This window comes from Poecilia reticulata, linkage group LG1 (genome assembly GCF_000633615.1).
Source record: "Poecilia reticulata strain Guanapo linkage group LG1, Guppy_female_1.0+MT, whole genome shotgun sequence".
Classification (NCBI taxonomy): domain Eukaryota; kingdom Metazoa; phylum Chordata; class Actinopteri; order Cyprinodontiformes; family Poeciliidae; genus Poecilia; species Poecilia reticulata.
In genome coordinates, this window is record NC_024331.1 from 10648762 (window position 1) to 10673274 (window position 24513).

General features: G+C 39.8%; 1 protein-coding gene across 4 annotated transcripts in view; it reads left to right on the forward strand.

Annotated features, from left to right (window-relative positions):
• The window catches only part of tmem131l (transmembrane 131 like), an 89536-nt gene that overhangs the window by 38474 nt on the left and 26549 nt on the right, over window positions 1-24513 (forward strand). For all 4 annotated transcript variants that reach the window (XM_008405779.2, XM_017305888.1, XM_017305886.1 and 1 more), the window contains 15 exons: window positions 11553-11706; window positions 12138-12196; window positions 12269-12374; window positions 12456-12558; window positions 12645-12789; window positions 13226-13396; window positions 13476-13542; window positions 13634-13757; window positions 13837-13906; window positions 13988-14097; window positions 14216-14285; window positions 14461-14594; window positions 21708-21850; window positions 21957-22143; window positions 22259-22444. In XM_008405779.2, the coding sequence (XP_008404001.1) occupies window positions 11553-11706; window positions 12138-12196; window positions 12269-12374; window positions 12456-12558; window positions 12645-12789; window positions 13226-13396; window positions 13476-13542; window positions 13634-13757; window positions 13837-13906; window positions 13988-14097; window positions 14216-14285; window positions 14461-14594; window positions 21708-21850; window positions 21957-22143; window positions 22259-22444 (1829 nt within the window). The remainder of the gene's footprint in view (window positions 1-11552; window positions 11707-12137; window positions 12197-12268; window positions 12375-12455; window positions 12559-12644; window positions 12790-13225; window positions 13397-13475; window positions 13543-13633; window positions 13758-13836; window positions 13907-13987; window positions 14098-14215; window positions 14286-14460; window positions 14595-21707; window positions 21851-21956; window positions 22144-22258; window positions 22445-24513) is intronic.

Genomic DNA, 24513 nt, shown 5'->3' on the forward strand with positions numbered 1-24513 from the left:
AAGTGTTCTGCTGTCACAAAAATGCACAGGAATTGGTATTTACATTGAATTTCTTTTGCAGAAAGTCATTAAAAGGATGAACTTCACACAGAATTCTGAAAAACTATTTGTGGGAGTAGAAAAGAAAGCTATTTGGTTCTTATTTTCTCTAGGGATACCCTCATAATACATACATACATAAAAATAAAAAAAATACAGTCAAAATTGGAAATCACAGAAGAAAGTGCTGATTTTTATTTAGAGCAAGCACATGTTAGCAGCAGGCACGACAGAGAAATGTTTTCAAACTCATACCCCCTCATCATGGAAACTATACAAAGAAGTTCATATGATGCAGCTTTTAAGTTGAATGCTATCAATCTGGCAGTACAGATCGATAGCCGCTGCACGTAAGCTTGGTGTGAACGAATCCATGGTTTGGCTTTGGAGATGCAGGGCTGCGTCCTAAATAGCAGATTTATTAAGGACACAGCTCTCTGCTGCATCCTTGTGGCAAACCGAGAGCAGCAGAAATACCAGCAGCTTATATCCTGGTGCGGCTTTTATATGTACTTTTCAAGTTTTTCTTTTTTAAAACATTGTGGGTGCGGCTTATAGTGAGGTGCGCTCTATAGTCCAGAAAATATGGTAATATTTAACAATAATGTTCTCAGTACCATAAATATATATGAGGCAAATAAGTCTCACAACACTGCCTATATCGGTAAAAAAAAAAAAGGAAACATTCATTCAAAGTCAAATACAGGTTGCATCAAAAATAAACAATCCTAAGTTACTAAATCAAAACTTTCTGAGAGCCTGGCCAGCTAATTAATGCTGGCTCTGATTGGTTGTTTCTGACTGAGCTGAGTAATTCTGCAGAACACAAGGAAGAGGCAGAGGAGATTGATTTTTTTTATTTTTTAGAGATTATCTGTCTTATGCTAGGACAGTGAAAGTGTTGTATATCTGAAATCTTTTTTTAAGTTACATGCTGCAGCCTTAACCAGATGTTCGGAGTGAGAGTTCACTGCTGAGTGGAGGTTGAGCGGCGCTCCATCTGTGAAACATTACTACCAGTAGCGCGTAGCAGCGGTCCAAGAGCGAGAGCAGAATCCAGCATCTTACACCGCCAGCTCGAAAACTTAAATTAGTTAGAAGTTGTGCACTGGTTTACCTGCTGTCTGGCCACTTCGGATGTCTTTTTTTCCTGCAGTGAGTGAGCCTCGATGTAGCCAAACTCCGTCAAGAGCTTATTTTTTAAATGCCATATTAGATCTGTTGTGTTGATGCATTTTGACGTGCTTCACCTTGAGGTAATCTGCCACAACATGCAAACGTCCACATTCGCTCTCAGAGTGTTATAGTTCCACACGACAGGATTTGTTGCTGTGCGCCTGCGCAGTGTGAAGGAAAGAGGAGATGAGCTGCGAAGTAAGATAAATGTGATCGGTTTTGGTGATCGGCAACAAATGACAGTGATTGGTGATCACCGATCATATACTTTTTCACGGAAATCGGCCGATTATGATCGATTGGCACACCTTTGTAAGATATGGTTCTTTTAGAATAACGACTGACATGTAATCATACCTTTAATTAGCTGAATTATAGCGGGAGGAGTTGCCTTTAAGGGTGTATTCAGACCAACCCAGAATTAGAGTACTGAATCAGACTCTAATCTGCTTGTCTTAAGAATTCCACGTTTTTGGGGTGGTCTGAATGCAAATTTGAATTCCAAAACGGACTTAAAAACCGAACTCTGATCCACCTGAAAACCTAGTTCTCGGAAAGGTAGAAGTGAACTCTAAAACGGTAGAAAATCTGTCTGAATGCAACCTGCCTAGAGACCGTTCCAAAAGCAGGAAGTTAGCCACAGTGCATGACATTCTGGACATATATTACTCTCTGCTCTGCGGGTTAACGAAGGTAAGGTAAGATAATTTTATCTATATAGCACATTTTCAGCAACAAGGCAATTCAAAGTGCTTCAATGTTGTGTTGGTTGTCATATCAACGGGTTTGCGTGCCGACACAGAAAGCGAGGAAAAGCAGAATATAAATGGTTTAAAGTTGTTTCACCTGTTTATCAGCTTACATCCCATTGCTGTGGCGCTCTGCAGCTTCTGTAATTTTTAAACCTTTAATAAATGACAAAAACGGAACTAATTGACTAATTTGTTTGAACATAATCATCAAATAGGATGGAGGAATTTGCTTAGTCCTCTAGAGTGAGGGGTGTTTAGCTCAAGGTTGATCCGATTTATGAACGCTAATTTCAGCCAGCTGTTCTCTACCGCTCCCTCCTCAAGGGCTCGGAAGTTCACATATGGACTGTCAATTTCCGAACCAAACACTCCTGTAAATAAATGCCTTCTTTTGTGACTAACTTATACGAAAAAGTGGTAATTCATGCTATTACATGAGGCACACTATTCTCTATTAAAATTTTAAGTCATATTCAATATTTAAAATAATTTTATTAAATGTTTTCTTCAATAGCTTCCAAATTGTGTGCCCCATTAACTCAAAAGCTGTGTGAAATTGTTCTACTAGACTGTATAGATGAGGCACACTCATCTTTATTACATTTGAACACTTTTTATATATTTTTTAGCTATTTCTGTAGTCAAAATTTAGTATTTTTCTTCAATAGCTTCTAGGCCATGTGACCTATTAACTCAAAATCCATGTGAAATTAATCTGCTAAACTATATAGATTGGGCGAATTTTTATTCCATTTTGACTCATTTTTTATTTTTTAACCAAAATTATATTTAAAAAATATATTTTTTAGAATGTTCATAAAATGTATTACCTCAGATGATCATCACATTTGTTACCTGTAATGTTTAATTACATAAAATTCTAGGACAGGATCTATTTAATTACATGTTCACTTACCTGAAATATGTTAAATACAACAACTATTTACTTAGTGTGATCTATTTTATAAAATTTACTTGTCACCTTTATTGTTTAATTACACTTTAAATGTTTAAAGATGGGCTCTTTCATCTTGTTTGTGTCATGATGTGGCGGTGGGCCCAAATGCAGCAGGCAAGAGACATGTGTCAACCTTGAGCTGAACTCCCCTTACTCCGCGGAGCACGGGATATCCAGTATCCAACTTGAAAACAACTTCACTGCGGTCAGTAACACAATGAAAACACCGGTGTTCTGACTAGTTTGCTTTGGTCTGTGGCCAACAAAGATGGTGTCGAGTGACTCGGCGAGACATAAACGTCACACGCAGTGACGTAAGTTCCAAAACTCTATTGCCGGGAGAGATGACAACTTGAAGAAATGACCGCATTTCTTCAAGCACTAGCATATGTAGCTACCTGCACAAGTATAGCTATTTCACTGACTCAGTTGCTTCGGATGCAGATGTAGGTTATCTTGAACTTGCTGCAGCCACAAACTTAACGTGGTCTGTTTATTAGAGTACAGCCACGAACAGCACAACAGTTACCCGAGCTCCACAAGGGCATCTTACGACACTTTCCAGTGGCAAGTTGCTGTCAATAATAGGTTAATGTGTGATTCGGTTCTTGTCCAGTTGGGATTCAGCTGTTGCGCAAGATCTGGAGCGTAGCAGCTGTGGTTATTTCTCTGCTGATTTGTAGCAACACTCAGCAAGGGAGAACCTCAAGGTTCTAGTTCTGATGGATTAAATAAATCCAGATATTTTATTTTGTCTTATAAATAAAATTTCCTGGCCCAATCATAAAGATAAATACTCAGATCATGAACTTTATTATTTTTAAAATTCAAACGAAAAATAAAATTCACATCACACCAAGCTAATATTGTGTAGTTCTGGTGTTTCATACTGTCGGCAAAACTCAGCTCTATGACAGATCTCAGATTTTCTCTGCTTTTTCTTTTTTACTGTCAGTTCTTCAGAGAAACGAGCTGTTAGCAGTGCTGCTAATTCACAGTCATTCCGTTACAAAACTTAACGATCTTGTTCCTGTTGCTCCCTGTGATTAAACTTACAATGACGAATATCTGTACTGAGCAGCTCTCTGATAGCAGACGATGTGTCCATAAACAAATTTGACAAAATATTGAATTATAACCGAAAAGAAAGATGTAACTTCTATCATGAATAGATTAGCAAAAAACCCTACAAATTACAATGAAATATTGCTACTTCCGCTAGCCCCCAAGAATAAGGTCAATAACGTGGCTTATGTGTGTCTGTTGCCACCCATCGCCTCCCCCTTTGCTTGCACGCGGAACTCCAAGAAATGTGCAGTGGTTTTCTCTGGGCGGGAGAAGATGTCTGTCTAATCGTCAGTAATATAATAGCGCTGCATAAACCATAAGATATGGCGACATGTAAAATCAGCAGCGCTTCGCTTTCACAGATGGTGGGGACTTTTCCCTTCCATGTGACGCTAAAGGTTGGACAGCTTAAAGAAAGGTAAGCTCTGTGGACGTGATGCTAGCAAAGCTAGCTGTACTGAGTGAGACACATATGTTGCATCTGCGATGAAAAAAAGTTGTCACTCGCGCGCTGAATTATTGTGTGGAGGTGTTTACTGAGGTATCACATATATGGGACAATGCTGTGACCAAAGTCTGCAATATAGTGATATGATATTCAGGAACGATCCGATTCTTCCTAAGTCCTATAGTACTAAAGTCTCACTGAGAGCCGTTCTTTGTTCTTGTGATGCTCTGCATACACTGCAGTAGCTATTATTATTTTATTTCATTAAAATATATATATTTACTTAATTGGCGAATAAATAAAACAAGAACACATAGCATGCTTATTGCTCTTTGATTGTTTTCATTACCTGTCATGGTGACATAAATTGAAGCAGGAGGGAGGACGAGAACAGTCACGGTGCTCCTTCTACTTGGTTACTTCTTGCTTATTTTCCGTTAATTCCTATGTTTTAATGGTGCAGACAGTTGTGGTTTCTGACATGGGCAATATGGGCAATGCCCAGGGCATTATTTTTTTAGGGATGGCAGGAGACCTCTGTGGATTGTAGCACAGAGATAAAAGCAAAACAGAATGAAGAGTTTTTATTGATACTGGTAAAATGTATTTCAGCTCTAAGTATTTAACATCGAGGTGTTTTTATGGGAATGTGAATCTTTCAGATCAATTTGAGAAGCAATTTTGATGGGTTAACATAATTTTTTGGTGTCATATAGTGCCGGTCTTGGTCTTGACTTGGTCTCGGGTTAGGTGGCCTTGACTACAACTGCTAAGTGGCTCTTTGGTTGCATGTCCACCCCCACCCACCTTCTTTCCATCCCCTTTCTGTTGGATTTCTTTCAAAATAAATGCCACTAGTGGCAAAATAAAGTGAAGTTCATGCTATGTTAGGACAGGAGACAAGATGTTTCCATCCCTGAAATTATGAGCATAGAGTCACATATCTAAGTCTAAACTATGTTACAGATGGTAAACACAATAAAAACATACTTTATCTGTGGCATTGTTCATTAAAATGGCACATTTCTGATTTATTAAAATTAAATACAATGGGTACACTTAATGATATTGTATTAGTGATTAGGTAATGCATTCAACAAGTACTTTTACTTTTAATATTTAAGTATTTTTAAAAGCCAGTATAGGGTTTCCCCCAGAAAACTTGTTAAGCCTGGTGGTTGGGGCGCTGAAGCGGTCCACCAGGAGGTTCATTGTGTTTTTGTGTTAAAAAATGTTAATACAAAAACATTAAATATAAAAAATATGATCAGGTAATTTATATGTTCCTGGAATACATTGCAGACAATACTTAAAACCACAACTACAGAGTTTAAGAAAGACAAATCAAGATCCTCCAGGCTTTCTGTCCTGTTTAATGCATCTATCAGGAACCATTCTGCTCAGCCAGTGAGATGATCAGCGCAGCAGAGACACTTGCAGTGGGATTATGTTAAAAAAAAAAGTGATTTTCAAAATTATTATTATTTTTTTAATATAATTAAAGTTTTTATTTTGTTTTATGAACATGTAACAAAAACAACAAACAAAATCAAATCCAGTGAGGTATATAAACATTGGTGATTGTAAGGCCGCATTCACATCCATCACATATTGTCCTTGTTCCACCCAATTAAATACAGACTGGACACTTAATTAAGTCCCGCTTAACTTGACCAGTCCTGGTCTTGCCCGGGTTCAGTTCAGAATTTGGTACCCTTAAATTTAATATGTTTATGTGCAAATGTGAATGCAACCTAGATGTTATTCCAAGTTATCACTGTTGCAATGTAGTAGAAACATAGGCACTAAAACTGTCCCATTCTTCTGTTACAGCCTCAGAGTAGTTATTCAGTCTTCCAAGCATTTTCTCACAGGTTGTATTTTCAGTCTCTCTCTCCATGTTTTAAAAGCTGGGGTCTGTGGCATCTTCCATAGAGTCAAAATGAGACGGGCAGAGGTAACAAATCCAGTGTTCAGTACTCTGAAAGCTGCTTTATGAACACCTGGGACCACACCTCTGTCACAATCAGGCACAATCTTGGTGAAATAGGTAGTTTACTTTTTAACCATCCCTCCATGTATTTTATAACACTATTCCATATTGGAGAGATCAGCGGACATTCCCATAAAGCATGCAGCAATGTACCTCTTGCTCTTTGGCATTTCCAGCAAAAGTCATCTTTGCTAATATCCATCTTATGCAGTCTTAATGGTGTAAGATAAAATCTGTTCAAAATTTTATATTGAGTAAATTTCCCTTTGGCCTCTCTTATATAACGCCCGCTTTTAGAAACAATAGATTCCCATGTTTCATCTTCAAAAGTGCAGCCCAAATCTCTTTCCAATACTATTTTAAGACTTTTACTTGTATTGTTTTTAACCCATAGACACATGTTATACCATTTTGATGCTTTACTAAGTAAAGGTGGAAGTTGTAAAAAACTATCGAATTTTTCTCCAAGTGAAATTTTGTTTTGTCCTTCAAACAGTCTCTAATTTGTAAGTATTTCCAAAAGTGGCTTTGTCCCTCTAACTTAAACTTTTCTTTCAGATCATTATATGACATAAATGTGTCTTCCACAAATAAATCACCAATTATCCGTACACCTTTCTTTAACCAATGTGACCAATAAATTGACTGCTTGCCTATATTGATCTTAGGATTATGCCACAGGGACGCATACCTCTGGACATATGGAGAGAGCGCAAGTTTTTTGTGGACCGTTTGCCACAACATTTTTGAGAATTTTAATATGGGGTTATCCATTTTATTCTGTTTATTATCTATCTTTTGAGTCAATACCTCGATAGGGGTGAACGGACAGGAAAGTTCCCGCTCTATTGAAACCCAGTCTAAATCTGATTTAGTTTCTGGTCAATGTTTTCACATCTTGGACATTTCAAATGAAATGCTATAATGTTCTATGTTAGGTAAGGCCAACCCCCCTTCTTTTTTGGGTTGACATAGTTTGCCAATATTGATTCTAGGTTTACCACCGTCCCACAGAAAATGTTTAATCCATCCATCCATCCATCCATTTTCTTCCGCTTATCCGGGGTCGGGTCGCGGGGGCAGCAGCTTCAGAAGGGAGGCCCAGACTTCCCTCTTCCCAGCCACTTCTTCCAGCTCATCCGGGGGAATCCCAATGCATTCCCAGGCCAGCCGAGAGACGTAATCCCTCCAGCGTGTCCTGGGTCTTTCCCGAGGCCTCCTCCCGGTGGAACGTACCCGGAACACCTCACCAGGGAGGCGTCCAGGAGGCATCCTTACCAGATGCCCGAGCCACCTCAACTGACTCCTCTTGACGTGGAGGAGCAGCGGCTCTACTCTGAGTCCCTCCCGGATGACCGAGCTTCTCACCCTATCTCTAAGGGAGAGYCCAGCCAYCCTGCGGAGGAAGCCCATTTCGGCCGCTTGTACCCGTGATCTCGTTCTTTCGGTCATGACCCAAAGCTCATGACCATAGATGAGGGTGGGAACGTAGATTRACCGGTAAATCGAGAGCTTCGCTTTTTGGCTCAGCTCTCTCTTCACCACGATGGACCGGTACAGCGCCCGCTTCACAGAAGACGCTGCCCCAATCCGCCTGTCGATCTCCCGTTCCCTTCTTCCCTCATTCGTGAACAAGATCCCCAGATACTTAAACTCCTCCACTTGAGGCAGAATGACCCCCCTGACCCGGAGAAGGCACTCTACCCTTTTCCGGCTCAAGACTATGGCCTCGGATTTGGAGGCACTGAGCCTCATCCCGGCCGCTTCACACTCGGCTGCGAACCGCTCCAGTGAGAGCTGCAGATCACGTTCCGATGAAGCCAACAGGACCACATCATCTGCAAAAAGCAGAGATGCGATCCTAAGACCACCAAAACGGATCAACACCTCGTGCGCCTAGAAATTCTGTCCATAAAAGTAATGAACAGAATCGGTGACAAAGGGCAGCCTTGACGGAGTCCGACTCTCACCGGAAACGAGCCCGACTTACTGCCGGCAATGCGGACCACCATCTTGCTAGGTTAGCTACAGTGACCTCCATATCAGAAATACGTCTCTCAGCTTCAGTTAGCCTTGTTTTAATTGCACTCACGGAGTTCTTGAGTTCTGTTGTGTCCTATTTAATCAGAGTCACATCACTTGCGACTCCATTTAACGTCGCTCCCACCTTGACAACCTCCGCAAACAGACCATTTATGTCCGTTACTTGGCTGTCTTCTTCGCTATCAGTGTTAGCTGAGTTAGCTCCTCTGGTAGCAACAGTGGGCAGGCGTGTCTGCACACATTGTTTTCTTTCACTTGCCGTCGTCATATTTGGGTCAAATTGCTCAAATATAGTGAGCGTGCACACAAGCTTCAAGTAGGGTGTTGGTTGGAGAAGTTTCAAAGTTTTTTGTTTAAAATAATGTTGACGGGGTTAGGAGCTCTTCTACAGCGCAGCCATTCCCTTGCACCTCACCACGTGACTCTCAAAAATATTTTTATTGTTTATAAAAACAGTAACAAGCAATGCCTAGCCTGCTTTATAATATACTTGGGGAAACCCTGTAATGTATTGGTTTTGAAATTTTATTGCTAATCTAACACAGTTGTACCATAATCAGGGTTTCCCCCCAGAAAACCTGCCCGGTGGTCGGGGTTCCGAGGCGGTCCACCGGCGGTCCACCGTGTTTTTGTATTAAAAGGTGTTAAGGTGACAGGAAATTTGAAAATATCACTCGGTAATTATACGTTACGGGCAAACATCGACAGTGAAACACTACTTAAACCCACAACTAGTCTTAAAACCAACAAATCAAAATATACAATTAAAATGAATATCAATTATTTGCATTTTTGTTTAATCCAAATTAAATCAGCAGCTCCATCAGACCCCCCGGGCTTCAGGGGCCCCATAAATGCTAATATTTTAACACAGACCACAGATGCATGAATTTAACATTTGTTTATTGAGATGATCAATGCTGCTAAATTTGATTCAATTTCAGCATACATAAATTAAAAGATTTTAAAATGTTTAACATTTAAATGTAAGATTTTAAGGAACTGGCAAGTTTACTTTGTAAAAGTTCAAAGAACAATATTCATAGTTCGATTGTTTTGTTACCCTATCTACAATCTGATGCTGTGAGTTTAATCTTTAAGTTTGAGCTCTGTTTGTTCACAAATACAATTTAGTAAACTGCAATTATAACTGATTGCTTTCTGGTTGGCCAATTTAACTACTCTCCTTCTCTCAGATTAAATCCAACACATCTGTTAGAGGGGAACCTAAATCAAATTCTGATCAAGACCTCATACAGCCTTGGACCGGCCCTGCATGATGAGGTAATCTGCTGCACTACGCAGAGATGCGCAACAAACAGGAGATTTAATTCAATGCTGCTAATGTGGCTTTAGTAGCTCTTTCATTTCGTGTCTGTTGAGTTTTTAATAAGCGTCACAGAAACTGTTTTGGTTGCTCAAGTTTGTGGGATGAGTTTTTCAGATCTCCGCTCGGCCGTGAACATTAACTCTGTCTGACTAAGTGGAAAGCGTTTGATACGGTTTGATGCATTGTGTAGCTGGAAAAATAATACTATAATAATATAAAATCAGCGTGATGCCTTACAGACAGGAGAGCGCGAAAGCTCCTCACCAGGCTGAACCTGCATGATCAGATTAGCGCTAGTTCATTAACTAATACACCGGCCAACCGGGAACACATAGATAAACTTTATCAGAGCCAGGCGCTGGGCAGCATGTTGAGATAGAAAAGCCGCACAAAATTCTTTGTTCACAAATATAAATCATTCTCACCGCTCGCTCAACACACCTCTGAAAGCGTGACTACAAGTTATTCCTGCAGTTCACGTAGAGCTGCACAAACAGAGCTAACCAGAGTGGTGCTTAAAGTCCTACCTTGATCAAAAACTCTGGAAAGAATCATAATTCCTCACAGGGGGTTGATGTAAAGACCCATACAGGTTAGCCTGTGTCCAGTTTGAGTGAAAGGAGGCGCACGGGATCCGCGCTGAGGTAAACTTAACCCAGCTACTGCCAGCGGTGTGATTGGTCCGGCTTTAAATGCAGAAACTATAAACATATCTTTTAGGAATAAATCTGCTCCACCAGTGAAGCGCTCAGAGAAACAGAGACGCTTGCAATCCGGCTTAAAAAAGAAGAAAAGAACATCACATTTTTGTTTTGTTTTTTTATTATTATTTTCTTAAAAACATAAACAAAGGCTTAGCCTGGCGGTGGCACTAGTAAAGGATGGCGGGCCACCAGGCCTGTAATACACTGGGGGAAACCCTGCAGTACTTTTTTACTTTTACTTAAGTACAAATATTAATGTGGTACTTTTACTTGAGTACATTTTTGTCGTGTATTTATACTTTTACTTAAGCACATTTTTTGAGTACTTTCTCCACGACTGGTCGCTAGCATTAGCGTAATGTATATCAATGAAGAAATCCTACAACCGCTAAAATCTGACGCTGCTCCATTTTTGTTTACTTTTTGTGAAGAAGGAAGTTGCGCTGGCCTTCTCCAGAGGTTTTGTGTTGATTCCTTCAGTAGTTCTTGGTGCAGCGCCACCACAGGCAATAGGGGGACCGGTTTTTTAGTTAGTTTTAGTCGTTTGACACAGTGCAGTTTGAATGCGAAGTAGAGTTCTGAAAATGTAATAAATATTGCAGTTTTAGTCCCCAATCGAACCGAGTCTACTGGACTATCCGGTCTGAGTACACCCTAAGACTGTTGAATTGAATTCTAGTACAACATAATGTTTGATGATTTTTTTTTTTTTTTTTTTTTGACAATTATCAAACATCTCAGAAAAATGGTAGTGTACAGCCAAATATATCCTGCAATGATTTTGGAAAGAAAAAAACCTATACTGTACACTTCAAATTAATTACTTTTTGTTATTGTACTTTTTAGAAGTATATATGCCTAAATAGCGATGTTTAAGTTGGGGAGCAGAGGCGTACTGTCCTAATTCTCACAATTTTGCAAGCTGGGACTTCGAATGAGTACACACTTCATAGAGTTTCTAAAATCTCTCCTAACTCTCCAAATGATTCAATTTCCTTGTATTTGGTGCATGACTGGTCAGGCTTTCCTTTCTCGTCCCAGGGGTCCTGCCTCCAGAAAGAGGAGCGTCTCAGGCTCCAGATTAATCTGTCTGCTTATGGTGACCGGCCCGCTGAACTGGACAAGCTCAAGCCCTACGTCATTGAGCACATTTTGTTCCTGTTGGTTACTCCTGCTGTTGGACCAGCTGCATTTGGTGTGTGCTTATTGATGTCTATAGTCAGCTTTTCAAAAGCATTTATTAATCTAAGCATGAGTCGCACAAAGTTGCAGAAGAGAAGCTTTTAGTTCAGTTCTGAGGGATGTTCCAAATGTATTTATTTTTCCCAGTTTCATAATAAATAGAAGAGAAGAAACCGAAGGAAGAGACCTCACCTCTTCCTTCTTTAACTCAGTTTTAAATAATTCACTGGAATGAAAGTCACATGAGGTTTGAAGCATTTGTTTTCTGAAGTGTGCAGCCGCTTTTCTAATTTTGAGTTTCAAAACTGACATTCACTGTTTGTAACCCGCAATAGTAATTTTATTGTTTTTACATTGTATTTAATTATCTGTTATGACAAAAGGTTTGCAAACATTTTAGGATTATACTGTAAAGATGAACAATATTGTTATGTTTTCAAACAGGGGATGTAAAAATAGGAGTTTATATGTTGAATTCTGGAGGGAAAGAGCTCTACATAAAGGTGAGAATTTCTTATCGTTTAGTTTTATCATTGTGCTATTGTATCTGTAACGAGATGTTTTCATGTTTCCAGGACATGCAGGTGTTGTCAAAGGTGGAGACCAGCCTAAACTTTAACAAGGTTCTTCTTAGACCAGAGGCAAAGAACTTCACCCAGGTGGCCAGCTTAACATGCAGAGGTGAGTCGTCTTCTTTCCTTGAAGCAACTTCTCAGTCAAACATTGAAGCTGATCAGCTGTTTTCCTCCTGTCTGGTCCCAGGTATATTTCCAGGTCATGGACGGAAGTGTATAAGTCATATCAGTTTAAAAATAATGGGGAACAAGACGACCTCCAGCTTCCCAGGATTACACATCACACATAGGTCCGACATTTGTCTCCTTATTGACGTTTATTGGGGGGTTTGGTTTCATTAACAAGAACTGTTGTATAATTTGTGCTTTGTTGCAGATGGACAATAGGGGATTTGTTCAGTTTGTTTCAGGTGAAACAAAGCAACCACCACCAGATGGAGCTGTGGTTCTCCAACCCTTCCCCTCTGCCTTTCACTGTGGTCAATGCCACGCTGTCAGAGATGCTGCAGGGCGTGGTGAAGGTAGGCAGCAAGCAATTGGTCAACTTTACTTGTGTAGCACATCTCAGCAACACCGCAGTTCAAAGTGCTTTATAATGTGAAAACATAAAAAACAATCATAGTCAACATTTGTGAAAACCAATAACAGACATTACATTTTGTCAAGTGTCATTACTAAAATCATCAATACACATCATATGCGTTGGTCAATGTTTTATTTATTATGATTGAAAATCAACTCTAGAAGTGGGTTTTTAGTCTAGATTTAAATTAACAGAACAGTTTTCTGGAAGTTTCTTCCACAAAGCTCATCTGTGACGGGAAACAAACCACATCTTTTAATGAAATGATTACTTGCTTAATGTTTTTACAAGAATGATTCCAGATGTTTTGCTGTTTATCAAGAAAACCCATGAGTCTTTTCTAACAGTAGCATCTGCTGCCCCCTGTCTGTCAGGTGGTGAACTTCAGTAGTCCATTGAGCGTCTCCACAGGTTGCTGGCGCATCCTGTCCCTCCAACTGCTAAACAGGACTCTGCCTCTGAATTACATGCTGACCCTGAGTCTGGACACCAGGCTCGGCATCAGCCTTCACATTCCCTTCTACTTTCATTCAACTTCATCAAAGGTAAACCTGACGTGTTCCTGGCTGCTGCTTTCTTGGTTGGGAAATGGGAGCTGACTATTAATGGTGTGTATGCCAACAGGAGGAGGTGGTGTTTGAGGCCGAGCGTGAGTGTGCACGACAATGTTCTCTTCGCTTATCTGAAGCAGGTGGAATTTAGCCCCTTCCAGCATGTGTGTGAAGTAAGATGTTGCTTCCTGATGAAAATTTGTTTATGTTTTTCTTGGTGATGTCTGCCAGGTCGCCAGGAGTGGCAGCTCTCCCTTCAGCCAGACTCTTTCACCTCTTCCTGGGCTGTAGACAGCAAGCTGGCTGCAGAGCTCTGCTCTCGGTCACAGAATTACAAAGACAAACTACCCTGCAGGTGAGCTCTAACACCAGTCCATCTCTGTCCATTTCTCAGCTTTAGCATTCACAACATAATTAATTCAATGTCTCTTCAGGTGGCCCAGGCTTCTTTCTGAGGGATCTGCTCCTCTGAACTTTGGGGCTACGCCTGTCAATGAGAGCAAAGTAAGCAAAGTGTCATGGTTACTTACTGAAAATGTCTTTCTTTCCATAAACTTGTGGTTCATATTGTCCTCTCTGGTCCAGGTTAAAACATTCATGCTGAAGAATCCTTCGCCCTCAGTGGTTTCTGTGGAGATTCAAACCATTTCCCTTTACCCTTCTCCCAGTGAAGCTCTGGACCTTCTAACCAAATGGTAAACAGTTTGGTTGGTATTTATAGTAAATTAATCAAATGATGTGCTTGCATTGTTTTGAACTGTTATATTGGGGCAGAGCATCCTAATAGTTTAATTCTTTTTGTTTTATTGATAGGTTTAATGTCAGCTCCCAAACTGTGAACATCAGCACAGAAGAGTTTTCTCTGCTGGCATCTCCTCCAAAGGTAACCCTTTAAACAACTCTTGAATCATTTTTACTGTGGTAAATTGTTTTGGGATGAATTAGATTTTTCTTAGCTGAACTTTCAAGTCACCATCTGCACTCAGCTATCTTGCTTTTTTCCCCTTTTGTTGGAGTTTTTGACAGCATTTTCTTCATTTTGCTGTTTCTCTTTTCAGGCAGGTGAGAGCGCAGCAGATGTAACAGGAGAGGGTGTTCTGCGTCTGCTGCTGCAGCCCTGGGAGACCAGAGAGGTCGCTGTGGTGTTTAGCCCCACCCAACACAAACCAACCACCACCATTCTTGTTATCAGGTATAATAGCTAATTCCAAGTCATTTTTATTTTCTGATTTATTGATCAGAGGTTTTTGTAAAGCTGTCTAACTAAAAACTGTAAATTATTACAGTTTTATTATTACAGTTAATGATGATGCATAATAATAATAATACATGGTTTCTCCCAGTGTATAATAAGCCTGGCGTGCCTGCCGTGCTTTACTAGCCACCCCATCAGGCTAAGCGTTGCTTGTTTTTGTTAGTAGAAAAATTAATAATAAAAAAACAATTTTTTTGTAATAATAAATTTTTTATTATTAATATATTTTTTATTATTATTAATATTTTTTAAATCAATATAATCCGGGTTGCAAGCGCCTCTATTGCTCTGAGCATTTCACTGGCAGAGCAGATTTATTCCTAAAAGATTTAAAGCCGGGAGAGCGTCCAATCACACAGCTGGCGCCTCTGCACTTTTCCTCGCGTGCTGCCGCTGCTTGATCTCTTGTTTACCTTGGTGCGCGCCTCCTTTCACTCAAACTGGACACAGGCTGACCAGTATGGATATTTACATCAACCCCCTGTGTGGAATTATGTCTCTTTGGCGAACTCTACATCAAGATAAGAGTTTAAAACCCACCGTATTAGCTCTGGTTGCGCAGCTTCATGTGAACCGCAGGAATAACTTATAGTGGTGATTTCAGAGGTGTGTGTTGGTTGAGGGAGCAGTGAGAATGATTTATCTTTGTGAACAAACAATTGTGCGGCATTTACATCTCAACACGCTGCCCAGCATGTGGCTCTGTGTCTGTCTTCCCTGTAAAGTTCATGTATGTGATCCCGGTTGGCCGGAGCGTTAGTGGTTAACGAACCAGCGTTAACCTCATCATGCAGGTTCAGCCCGATGAGGAGCTTTTTGCTCTCTTCTAGTAGTCACGCTTCATGCTGGTTTTATATTATTTTATTTATTTTTTAGTAATATTTTTCCAGTTACACTATGCATCAAACCATATCAAATGCTTTGTCTACTTAGTCAGCCAGTGTTAATGCATGCGGCCGTGCGGAGATCTGAAAAACTCATCCCACAAACTTGAGCAACCAAAACAGTTTCTGTGACTCAACAGACACGAAATGTTAGAGCTACTAAAGCCACATTAGCAGCATTGAATTAAATCTCCTGTTTGTTGCGGATCTCTGCGCAGTGCAGCGGATTTAACTCATCATTCAGGGCCGGTCCAAGGCTGTATGAGACCTTCAGCAGAATTTGACTTAGGGGCCCCTTTTGTTGCTAAAAACATCAACACCTCTAACAGCTTCTGTGTTAGATTTAATCTGGGAGAAGGGAGTAGTTTAATTGGCCAACTTAAAAAGCAATAAGTTATACTATTTCACTAGTATTTGTGAACAAACAGGTCAAACGCAAACATTAAATTCACAGCATCAAATTGTTGCTGTGGTAACAAAACAATCTAACTATGAATATTGTTCTTTGAACTTCTACAAAGTACATTTGCCAGCTCCTTAAAATCTTGCATTTAAATGTTAAACAATTTAAAATCTTTTAATTGATGTATGCTGAAACCATTCAATCAAATTTAGCAGCATTGATCATCTCACTAAACAAGTGTTACATTCATGTATCTGTGGACTGTGTTAAAATATTATCATTTAAGGCACCTGAAGCCCCGGGGGGCATGATGGAGCCGCTGACTTAATTTGAATTAAAATAAAGTGCAAATAATTGATATTCATTTTAATTGCATTTTTGATTGTTGTTTTTAAGACTAGTTGTGGGTTTAGTTATCATCTCACTGGTGATGTTTTCCCATAGCACCCAGTAATATTTTTACTTTTCCTGTCTACTCAACATTTTTTAATACAAAAACATGGTGGACTGCCTCGGCCAACGGGCTTAGCAAGTTTTCCGGTGGAAACCCTGTAATAATAATGAAATCTAAATCTGTTGAGATTTAGGTGTTTTCAGATACACCATGTTGGGCTGCAGTTACCACTGAATACATTATTAACTTTTTGTAGTTATTATACGTGGATATATTGTTTGTTGCTATGGTTTCTTGGTTGTTTTTCTCTTTCTGCATTTGTAAAAGCAGTGTGCTCTTGTATTCTTCTTTCTCCCCTCTCTACTCTTAACTCTCTCTTTATACCAATGCTGGGAAAGGTATAAAGAGAATTAATTCAGCAATCTGAATTAGTTTTCTATATGTACATCTCATCATAGTGAATGCCATAGTTCTTCACTTGTGAAAGTAAATCTGTTGGGCCTCAAATTGGCACAACACTGCCAGACAGGATATGCTGAAAGAAAAACAAAAATAATGGCTTCACTGTTGAAAACTGTCATTAATTATTTATATCACCATGCATACAAACTAAAGTCACACTAAGTGATTATCAGAACCCTTTACCAGTCAATCAAATCAATCAATTTTATTTGCATAGAGCTTTGGAGCTGACGTCGCAGCGTATGACGTTTACGTCGCTCTGCGCCATTTTTGGTGTCCACAGACCAAAACAAACTATTCAGAACGCCAGTGTTTTTATTGTATTACCGACCGCAGTTAAGTTGTTTTCAAGTTGGATATCGGATATTTCGCGCTCTGTCGAGTAAGGGACGTTCAGCTCAAGGTTGATTCGATTTATGAACGCTAATTTCGGCCAGCTGTTCTTTACTAGTCCGTCCTCAAGCGCTCGGAGTTTCACATCGGGAGCGTCAATTTCCGAACACTCCTGTAAATAAATACTTTGTCTTGTGACTAGGACTGTTGTAAACGATTATTTTAGTAATCGTGTAATCTATAGATTTTTCTTACGATTAATCGAGTAATCAGATAAAAACAATTATGAAATAAAATATTAGTAAATCTTCCATAACACCAGTGTTACTATCGGACATCAACATCAGTCTATTTTTTCCACATTTGAGCTTCCCTACCAGTTACTTTTTTGTAGACCGGGGGAGCAAMACGGGATATTTACGGCTCCTCCGTTCAGAAACTCATCTACCAGCCATGTTCCGCCTCCCGTTTGTTCAGACCGGGATGATATAAGTTTATTGTGCTGTTCGTCCATAAAGCTGATCTTACCCTGTAAGCATCAACCCTCAGCCGCCCGCCGTGTTCAGTCTCTCCGCTCACCTGTATAAATCCTCCTCAGCTTCTTCCCGCCGTTCAACCAGCAGCTCCGGAGTAGAAAGGCTGTCGAACTCCCGGCATCGCGCCGGTCATTTTAAGGATGTTTATTGGTCCCACAAAAACGATGAAAACCCGGAATTATCACCAATCAGTAAAATCCCCGCGGGCCGAACTTGAAGATTGGACGTTATGCCGCTAACACTTAGCTTCCGTCAACAACTCAGAGGCGTAAGTCAGAGCTCCGCTCAACGCAAATAATGTTCCGGCTGAAACACGGTGCGCTAAATGATAAAACATAAATTAACGAAGCTTCGAGGCAGGTCAATTTTCCTCGAGGAATTTTAATAATTGAGGTACTCGAATCACTCGAGGAATCGTTTCAGCCCTACTTGTGACCAACTGATACAAAAAAGTGGTCATTCATGCTATTACACGAGGCACACTGTCCTCTATTAAAATTTTAAGTCATGTTCAATAATTTAAATAATTGTAACATTAAATGTTTTCTTCAGTAGCTTCCAAATCGTGCCCCAGTAACTCAATCTGTGTGAAATTGTTCTACTAGACTGTATAGATGAGGCACACTCACCTTTATTACATTTTATATATATTTTTAGTTATTTCTGTAGTCAGAATTTTGTATTTTTCTTAAATAGCTGTAGGTCATGTGACCTATTAACTCAAAATCTGAGAAATTATCCTACTAAACTATATAGATTAGGCATATTTTTATTCCATTTGACCCCTTTTTTATTTTTTAACCAAAATTATATTTAAAAAAATATTCATAAAATGTATTACTTCAGATAATCATCACTTGTTACCCATAATGTTCAATTGCATAAAATTCTAGGACAGGATCTATTTCATTACATGTTCACTTACCTGAAATATGTTAAATACAACAAATATTTATTAAAGTGTGATCGATTTCATAAAATTTGTCACCTTTATTGTTCAATTACACATTAAATGTTTAAAGATGGGCTCTTTCATCTGGTTTGTGTCATGATGTGGCGGTGGACACAAATGCAGCAGGCAGTATACTTACTGTATGTGGATGTTATTTTAATGAACAAAATAAACGAACTAAATCCAAAATCCAGGAAAAACAAGGAAATCCTAAACGCAATGAAACAGGAGACACGAGGGATAACAACAGTAACAACTGGCAACGTGGTGAGCAGGCGAGTTGTGACTGAAAAAGAGGAGCTTCAGCAGTGGGACAACGGCCTAAATGAGAAGAGTGATAGCAGGTGTGAGTAATTTGGCACAGGAGCTGCTGAGGGCTGGGGAGAAGGTGGCACAGGGAAACTAAGGAGATCTGCTGGGAACACAAACGGGAGGAAACAGAGAACTGAAAAATACTTCTAATACAAAAGACACTAAGAGTAAAGAAAACCTGATCAAATGTCCCATTTGATGTTTGTTGTGACATGTGCTCACAAACGAACGAGGTAATTAGTCCAATTTTGTCGTTTATTGAATATTCAGAAACTACAGCAGGTGTAATGAACCACAGCAAAGGTAAAAAAAAAAAAGTTAAAACAACCCGAACAGACTATCAACTGAAAACATCTCCTACCTTTTTACTCTCGGTCTCTTTGTCGTTTAAGCACACCCGTTGCCATGGCAACCGCCCGCACCCCGCAAGCCGAGCAAAGATTAGGCTACATTAAAAAAACAACATTCAGTCTGTTACGATATCAGGTTTCCAGGCTTGATATTTATTTCTCGATTATTAATAAGCCTCTCATGAACACAGCGGTGGTTGAGTAGATAATTTAAACTCCTACTCTGCTCTGTCGGTCTTTGAGTCGCTTTTTTTTTTTTTTTTTTTTTTTTTTTAATGGAACCGAAACGCACAGAATTGCGCAACACCTTGTTGAAACAATAATTACTGAGATTATTAATTTTAACACGTTTTGTTGACTTTTTATAATTATTCTTTTTTAATATAGCTACAAACGTTTAGGAACTTAGTGAATATTTTTGATAAACCTATCAGAAGAGGAAGTGCTGGCCTCGGCGTCCTGACAGCGTTCAGTTTGTCACTTGCCGAGATCGACTCAAAACCTTTCCGCGATCGATCGATCGATCGGTCGATCGCGATCGATGTATTGAGCACCCCTGCTTTAAATTATTAAATGAGAGAAAACAGCCACTTCCAACTGTATTTCAACACAAATGGTTCTTGTTCCTCTTCAGAGTCTGGAGCCTTGCTGAGCTCCTCCCCTGGGGTTTCTTCCTCCTCAGTCTCTCCAACTTGCTCCTCTTGTTGCCTCTGCTACTGTGTTTTTATTATTTACTCAGTAACTTGTTGATCCATCATGGTTTTGCTGTATCGCCTCTTTAATTGACGCCCATGTCGGTCCGATGTTATGCCGTTTACCTCAGTGACCCATATTCAGCACTGGACCCCAGTCAGGATTGAGCTCATCCATTTCACACGTCGTTTTTCCTTTAAGAGGACATATCAAAACATACATCAGTATTAAAGCTGTAAATTTGAKAACACTAGTAAAATAGTTTACTTCACAATAATGTAATAACCTCGATGTCCACTGACAAAACTCGGACTATGCTACATAAACAATATTAGCCCGACCTAAGCAAGGTTGACCCACTTAAATGAATTCAACAGAAACTGATCATGAGAACACTCGGACAAAATCATAGAGAAATAAATTATGACACAAAACCAACAAAGCAAATGTAGACACTCACCAGAATGGAAATGTCTGGAGCAAACTTGTAGGTATCTGGGGATTTTGGAGAACGTAATATCAGCGTCTCACCGCTGATACCAGGGCATTAGTTTTCTTCTCGTTAGCTCCAATAGCTTAGCCTCCTCGCGTTGTTTCCAAGCAGGAAAATAGTGAAACGAAAGTCCGTTTTCCATCTTTTTACCGTTTCAGCCGTGTGATCGGACATTACAGACATTAATGCAGCAAGTTCGTACCATAGCTAAATTATTTTAAGTAACTTGTATTAAAAAAATCTGCGAGACTGTTTTTATACTGCAAGACTGTTGTTTATAGGCACCAAAGATGGCGCTGATACCCCTCCGACTAGAGCAGTGATGTCACGCTCTGAAGCTCTATAGCATATTTCAGCAACAAGACATTTCAAAGTGCTTTACATCATAACAAACACAAAAACAGATAGTGATGCAACATAGAATCAACAATGAAAACATTACATTAAGTCAAGTCCCATTGTTAAATTCATAATTGATTATGTTTCAAATACGACTCTAAACAGGTGGGTTTTAGTCAAGATTTAAAGGAAGTCAGTGTTTCAGTTGTACAATTTTCTGGGAGTTTGTTCCAGATTTGTGGTGCATAGAAGCTGATTGCTGCTTCTTCTCATTTGGTTCTGGTGTTGCAGAGCAGAACCAGAAGACCTGAAAAGTCTGGAAGGTTGATAGAACAGCAGATCTTTAATGTATTAAATTACATTAAATATTTGTTTAAATCATGTAATTTCCTTATCCAAAGTACATTTATGGATTTGGAGTAATTTGAATAATTAATATCACCACAGTGCTATAATTGTTTCAATCACGTTTACTACTAAAACGACATTCTTCATCAACATAAATTAGTGTTGTTTTCTGCCGCAACAAAAGGTTTTAGTTGGTGTTGGACGGAGGGCTGTCGGGACTCTGGTTGAGGACCGCTGCCCAAAAGACTACATCCTCATCTTACCTCTGAGATTTCCTTATAGACTGTGAACAGTTCAAAATATAGCTTGTCTTAAGCTTTTTCTCCATTAACAACTTTCACATCGAAGAATAGTCTTGTTAGTTTGGGTACGGGTGTTCAGCATTAGCAAAAGGAGTAGCGTTTTTCAATGGCTGCTCACCACTTGGAGCAGTTCAAGTAGAAAATCATCAGATTTCGGTCCATGCTTAATCCTTTTCTCTGTCTGTTAGGTATTAATGGTCTTTTTCAGTGTGCCGCTGTGTAAGAGGAGGTTGTATGTCTGTTTTTCAGAAACAACCTGACAGTATTTGACATGGTGACCCTACAAGGCCATGGAGCCAAAGAGCTGCTAAGAGTCGGGGGTAAACTTCCTGGTCCAGGCGTGTCTTTACGCTTCAACGTTCCTCAGTCTACTCTGATGGAGTGTCGTGACGGTGAGAGCATTGTTTCTGCTCTGTTTTATAACATGACATGTTGCCGTTTCTGGCTTTAATTAAGTTACAAATGCTATAAAAGATTAATAGAGTATGTCTGTTCCAGGTCTGCGCACCAGTAAGCCTCTGTTTGCTATCAGGAAGAGTTTTAAGGTGGAGAATGCAGGAGAGCTTCCTCTGACAGTCATGTCCATGAACATCAATGGTTATGCATGTCAGGGGTATGGCTTTGAGGTGCTACAGTGTCACTCCTTCAGCCTGGAGCACAACACTTCCTCTGAGATCACAATTGCGTAAGAACTATTAAACTTCATTCATTTTATTTTCTCATTTAAAAATTTTCCTTCTGCTGCTGATTCTCTTGCACCTCTCACATCTTTTCTATTAATTATTTTAATTTGTTTGTAGGTTTACACCAGACTTCACATCCTCCTGGGTGATTCGGGACCTCACCTTGGTGACATCACGTGGTAGCACTTTCCCTTTCACCCTTAACGTGACTCTGCCCCACCACATGCTGCCACTCTGTGCCCAGGTGGTACCAGGCCCCAGCTGGGAGGAAACCTTTTGGGTTGTCACTCTCATCTTCACATGGTTAGTCACTGTTATCCAAACAGTGGGGAAAGTGTGTAGTCGGTCCCAGATAACGGTTCTGATTAAGACATTTTTAAATGGTAAATGACTTGTATCAAGCCCAGAAGATCTCAAACTCCTTCCCACTTCATGCAGTCAGCTGCCAGTTGAGGGACTAACTCCTATCACCATCGCCAGCATCATCCCTCAACTTTTAAATGACCAGCATCCAAGTCCCTGACTAAACTGGAGCTTCAGATACTTTTGTTGCTCTACTGTATATGTTACTCCATGTTAGGTGTGCATATTTATTAAGTCACTTTGTGTTTCTGCACAGCTTGCAGAACTCCATTCTAAGTTGAGCACATTATTTTGCTCATCTACATAACCACGCAGAGCAACGCTGCTTTTTCTTCACTTTCAATCTTTTAATGTTCTGTGATGTTGTAGTTAAGTTCATATTTTTAATTGGAAACAACTGAATCATAAATGCTAATTCCATCAATTCAATCATTTTCCATCCACAAAAGGCCAACAGATAGTTCCTGTTAAATGAACTACCTCCCAGAGGGAGTCTTTTTTCTGGACAAAATTTCTTCTCAGATTTTGTCTCTAATTGCAGTAAATGAGGTGGAAAATGTAGGTTGGGCCTAGTTAACTACCCTGGTTCCTGAAAAAGTTTGCTGCAGTCAAAAAGAGAGACTACTACACCTGCTACAGCTTCCAATCTATGTCTACCAAAGCCTAAGCCCAGTCCTAACATGGTGGACCCACTTGTTCAGGGTAAAGGGTTAGACTTAGAGGTAATGTGTGAAGTATGTTTTGGTTAAGCATAGGGTTAGGATCAGACTAGTAAATGGTTTGTGTTGGTAGGCCTGTCGCGATAAACGATAAATCAATTAATCGCACGATAAATTAAACCTATCAACCTCATTTTAATTATTGGCTTTATCGTCTCTTCATGCCTTTTTTTTCTTTCTGTTGATGACACTGAATGGAAAAAGGCTAAACTCCGGTGCTCTCCACTGACCCTCCCTTCCTCATTTCCTTAGTGTAATGTCCAGCGCACACTACACCATCTTAGAACTGTCAGCTGATTGTCAACCCATTTTCAAAACCTGAGACATTAGCACATTACACATTAGCCGACAGGAAAAATATTAGCCGACAGAAATCCTAGGTATAACGGTTCAATCGGGTTCGTCATGCCGTGTGGTGTCCAGCCACATGGGCACAAAATAATGGCTACAAGTCCAGTTAACTAATTTTAAAATCCGGCATTAATCAATGCTTTACTAGAATCTACCTGTGATACATGTGGGTAGAGTTAGGGTAAAGTCCTGACTGAATGAAAATCATTGTAACCTATTTATGTCACTTTAACGAAGAACAGCTGAAAACTTGCCGAGTTTATTAACTGCGGTAGCAATTTGGCTCCAACTCCTCTCCTTGTCAATTCTATATCCTTTGCACAAAATGTTGAATAAACATTAATGTTGTTTCCACATATCATCTCCAATGTCTGCTGGACTTTGTGTTGCGCCATGTCAGCTGTTTGCGATTCCCCTCCGTAATTTCCCCTCAGAAAGCACGGAGGAGAATCCAGCGCTTTCTGATTGGCTACCTGTCACATTCAGCGTTAAGCTCCCAGTCGGGGAAAACCCCTGATTTAGATCAGAGCGGCCAAGACGATCTACCTTAACCCACCACACACTGCAGGATGATCGGTTACAAAATCACCAGCGACAATCTTGGATCGGCCAATGATCAAAGATTGTCATAAGAGGAAAATAGGGGCAAAAAATCGTGTAGTATGTACTGGGCTTAAAGGAGGGGTGAACTGTTGCGTTAGGTAGTCGGATGTGCCCATCTTCTCTATTTAAATCTAGTGATTACTGTAGGGCAATATGGTATACAGACTTCATAATCTGCTCCCTTTGGGTTGAATGCAGTATTTATTTCCACTTTGGCTTTATGCTGTTTAGTTTTCATTCAAGTAAGTTTTTTGTTAATGGAGACTGAGAATCCATTTTATTTTTGTTTTTGGCCGTTTTGTTTATCAGTTCCAGTGTTAAGTGTTCTTTTGAAAA